The sequence below is a fragment of the Silene latifolia genome, chromosome X (genome assembly GCF_048544455.1).
Source record: "Silene latifolia isolate original U9 population chromosome X, ASM4854445v1, whole genome shotgun sequence".
NCBI lineage: Eukaryota > Viridiplantae > Streptophyta > Magnoliopsida > Caryophyllales > Caryophyllaceae > Silene > Silene latifolia.
In genome coordinates, this window is record NC_133537.1 from 266,962,521 (window position 1) to 266,966,257 (window position 3,737).

A 3,737-nucleotide genomic window follows, 5' to 3' on the forward strand; every position below is an offset into this window, starting at 1 on the left:
AGTTTTTGGAAACCATTAAAACGTTTTTGACAGCGGTTTGTTAAGCAGCCGTTGTCACATTATAGTAACAACGGTTTTCGAGGGAAACCGTTATTCCTATTAGCACGTTCTAGGTTTCCACCAATATTTGGAAAATGGTAATCTAAGTGTCGTTATTAAATGCATTAAACCGTTGTGATACGCTCCTTATTGATTGTCAGATTTGGCGTAGTGTGTTTTACAATAGATAGCAAAGTCCTCACAATTGTTAAGGAACATATCATAGTTTCCAAATCCATGTCGCAGAAGATAGGTTGCCCTGTGAATGACGGTTTCAGAGGGGTCTGGTTGTGCAGTAGTCCATGTTCCAGGCCTTTTGATGTGGAAGGAAAGCTCGGAGACTCCATACTCGAATAAGTGAGGTGATCCCTTGTCCAGACAGCAGTCTACACAGGATAATACGACTCCATTGTCGGGTTGCCTGAAACCGCAATTAGTGAAAGTAGGGCATGGAGACGAGTGACCAAATTTTGCACTCGAATGACTAGATGAAGTACTTAGTTTTGAACCACTCGAATGTATTGTAAATCGTAGGGTATAGTAATGATGATAAACGATGTATTGTATTCCGTTCGTGGCTTTTACATTGTGATTCTCGTAATAGAATGCCTTGTCACATAAAAGCATAGAACGGGAAGATGTTAGTGTATTAATGTACAACATAGTCATTCAAGCTACATTAACCTGTTGTTTGGATACAAAAAATGGATGGAAAGGAAAGGAAGGATCAAAGAGCCGAATTGCAATCATGAATTCATCAGATCATACCGGAAACAAACCAAACACAATGTGACCCAATCCAAATAAACAATTTCTAGAGTCTAGTTATGGTCATTTTATGTACTCCATATAGCATGTTCAGCTATGACAAACTCCCCTGAAAGGACTTTGCTATCTACTGTAAAACAGGTTTATTAGACGACAAACTCAGGTTAGGAAGAGCGGTCGAGTTTCATCAGTAATTGCATATCATCTCATTACAAAATGATGGTAGCATTTGTTGTTCAGTAACAATCTCTATAAATGGTCGTCCCTCCATTCTTGTCGGTCTTTGGTAACAATAATGAGGATTAAGATCTGGAATGTATGATGAAAGTTGTCCGTTTAGAGTTATAACCAAATGTTACAAGTTGTAATAAAAACTGTCAGCTCAATATTACTAAGAGTATTCGGTAGATGTTACAAGTAGTTTGAATTATGCGACTTTTTTGCTGCTTATTGTAATTTTTTTTCCACCAAGGATTGAGTGATTAATAATGAATCAATGAAACGGAAAAGCAATTGTCAAAAAAAAAAAAAAAAAATGAAACGGAAAAGCACAGTAAAATTTAAAAACGCTATAAATAAAATGACACCTTAAACTGTTACCTACAGTTACATAACAAAGTGGCCACAAGTTGCAAAATCCCTACAAATTTTACATCTTTAATTTTTATAAACAAATTTCAGTTTATCATACACAATTCTATACTCCAGTATTTTCGGAAAAGATAAAATTTCCATATCAAACAAATTGTCGCGGCGTTTATCAGATATCCATACCCGAACAATTCTATACATTTAGAAAATTGAACAAACTTAATTCTGATAATCTCAATGGAAATCAAGGTAGAAGATCAAATATCTCAAGAAATCGATGAGGAACAAAGACAACCCTTATTAGACAACAATGAAACAATCCCAAAAAATCAATCAAAAACCCGAACCCAAAAGGCTATTCGAAAAACATTCAAGGGCACCACCCGTTTATCAAGTCGACTTCCAACCGGGTCAGTCCTAATATTCGAAATGTTCTCTCCAATTGTAACAAATCAAGGACAATGCCAAACATTCCAAGCCCAACTCACAACATTATGCCTCATAATTTTCACAAGCATCACATGTTTCCTTATGTGTTTCACTGATAGTGTTCGGGACGAGCGGGGCAAAGTCCGGTATGGTATCGCGACATTTAAGGGGTTATGGATTGTAGACGGGTCAATGACGCTTAGCCCTAATGAAGCAGCTAAGTATCGTATAAGGGTAGTTGATTTTCTGCATGGTATTATGGGGGTTTTGGTTTTCATGGCAGTGGCATTGTTGGATCAAAATGTTGTGAAGTGTTTGTTTCCAATGCCTTCTAAAGAGACAAAGGAACGACTAGTGATGTTTCCCATTGGAGTTGGGATTGTTTGTAGTTTGTTGTTTGTTTGTTTTCCTACCAAACGTAATGGTGTTACTTCTCCTCTTTCAAAAAATTAGGTTAGGCTAGTTATATAAAATGTGAAATTTCTAATGTTCTAGCAACACATGATTTTTGATTCAATGGCGTAGGTCAATCATATTTTGTACTATAATAAAAAAGGATTCTATTCCGGGTTTGAGTTTAATTTATTTTAACTAGTTTTTTGGCACGTGAAATTCACCGGTTATTTCTATTTTATTGTATATTTAACAATGTTAATAAATTGTTTAACAAAATATTTTAATTTCTCTTTTGAAAATCATAAACCATCGATAACAAATAAGCTCAGATTTCTAGCTCGCAAACAAACTCGTCTTAGATAAAAATAAAGTTAAGAAACCCTGATTAGCAAAATAAAGACAAAAAAATTATTAAAAGGAAAGTTTCATAAACCACCAACAATGAGCTCCTACTATTATTATTACTAGATTTAATGCTCATGCAATGCACGAGCCTGTTAGTAGAATTTTATGTAATAGAAGTATTGTAATTATATTAAAAATGATATTGATTAGGTAAACTCTGAGAATGACTTGTTACAATAACAAAAAAAATTGTACGTGGCTTTATTCGAAGTCCGTTTAGATAATTGAGCTTGATTTGTAATTAAGATTGTTTAGTAAATACTTCTTCTCGAACAATATAAGTCTTAAATCATGATGAACTCGATCTTTACGACAACAAAATATAAACAAATTTTATATATTTCATTATGGATAATACAAATTCTGAAAAGTTTCCTATATTAATTTTATATTGTCATATATTAAAGAAAGTGAGGGTTTGTCACGATTACCTAATAAAAAAGTGATAAGAAATGAAATTGAACGTTCTCCTCTCACAATCGTTAAAGTATAAAATATTTTGACTCATTCACTTGCCTTTTGACCCTATACGGTGTATATATTAGTTTATTGATTGTGAGAAGGTAAAAGGAAAAAGGTTGAAGGGAAAGGTCCATTGAGATTTAATAACTTTTACGTTTATGCTAATATATTATCTGCCCTTTCTAAGCTCTATCATGACTAAAAGAACCACCCTCATCAACCCACATCACTTCCTTGGTTCCACCTTTAACTAATTTGTTTAATACTCAACTTCTACTTCATGCCAAAGAATTTCAAAGTAGAGCTATTTGTTGACAAATCGTAGACAAGACTCCCGATAAATCATCTTATCATTAATTAGTAAACCATTATATTCGTTGTCAATTTTTAAATTTTGTTCCTAATTTCATTATTCAAAAATGTGAAATCCTCTCACAATTACTTATTTAGAGGTTGTTTTTTCCTTATATACCTTTATTAGTTACTTGAATAAACTTCAAGTTTCATTGTGTTGCTATGTAAAATCGTTTACGGAGTATTATGTAAAGGATTACTTTCACTATGTAAAAGCGTTTATTATGTAAAGGAGAACCAACATAAATCAGAATGAAAGCTTTAGATAAAATTCCTCCAAAATTCTCCAAAAT

At 33.3% G+C, this 3,737-nt stretch overlaps 1 protein-coding gene across 1 annotated transcript; it reads left to right on the plus strand.

Moving 5' to 3' along the window:
* Positions 1 to 1,635: 1,635 nt before the first annotated feature.
* Positions 1,636 to 2,280, plus strand: LOC141621793 (protein DMP7-like). Its single transcript, XM_074438017.1, has one exon. The coding sequence runs from the start codon at positions 1,636 to 1,638 to the stop codon at positions 2,278 to 2,280; it is 645 nt and encodes a 214-aa protein (XP_074294118.1).
* The last annotated feature ends 1,457 nt before the right edge of the window (positions 2,281 to 3,737 follow it).

Excerpts from the sequence above, each read along its gene's own strand:
- LOC141621793 (XM_074438017.1), top strand. The coding sequence starts at position 1,636 with ATGGAAATCAAGGTAGAAGATCAAATATCTCAAGAAATCGATGAGGAA.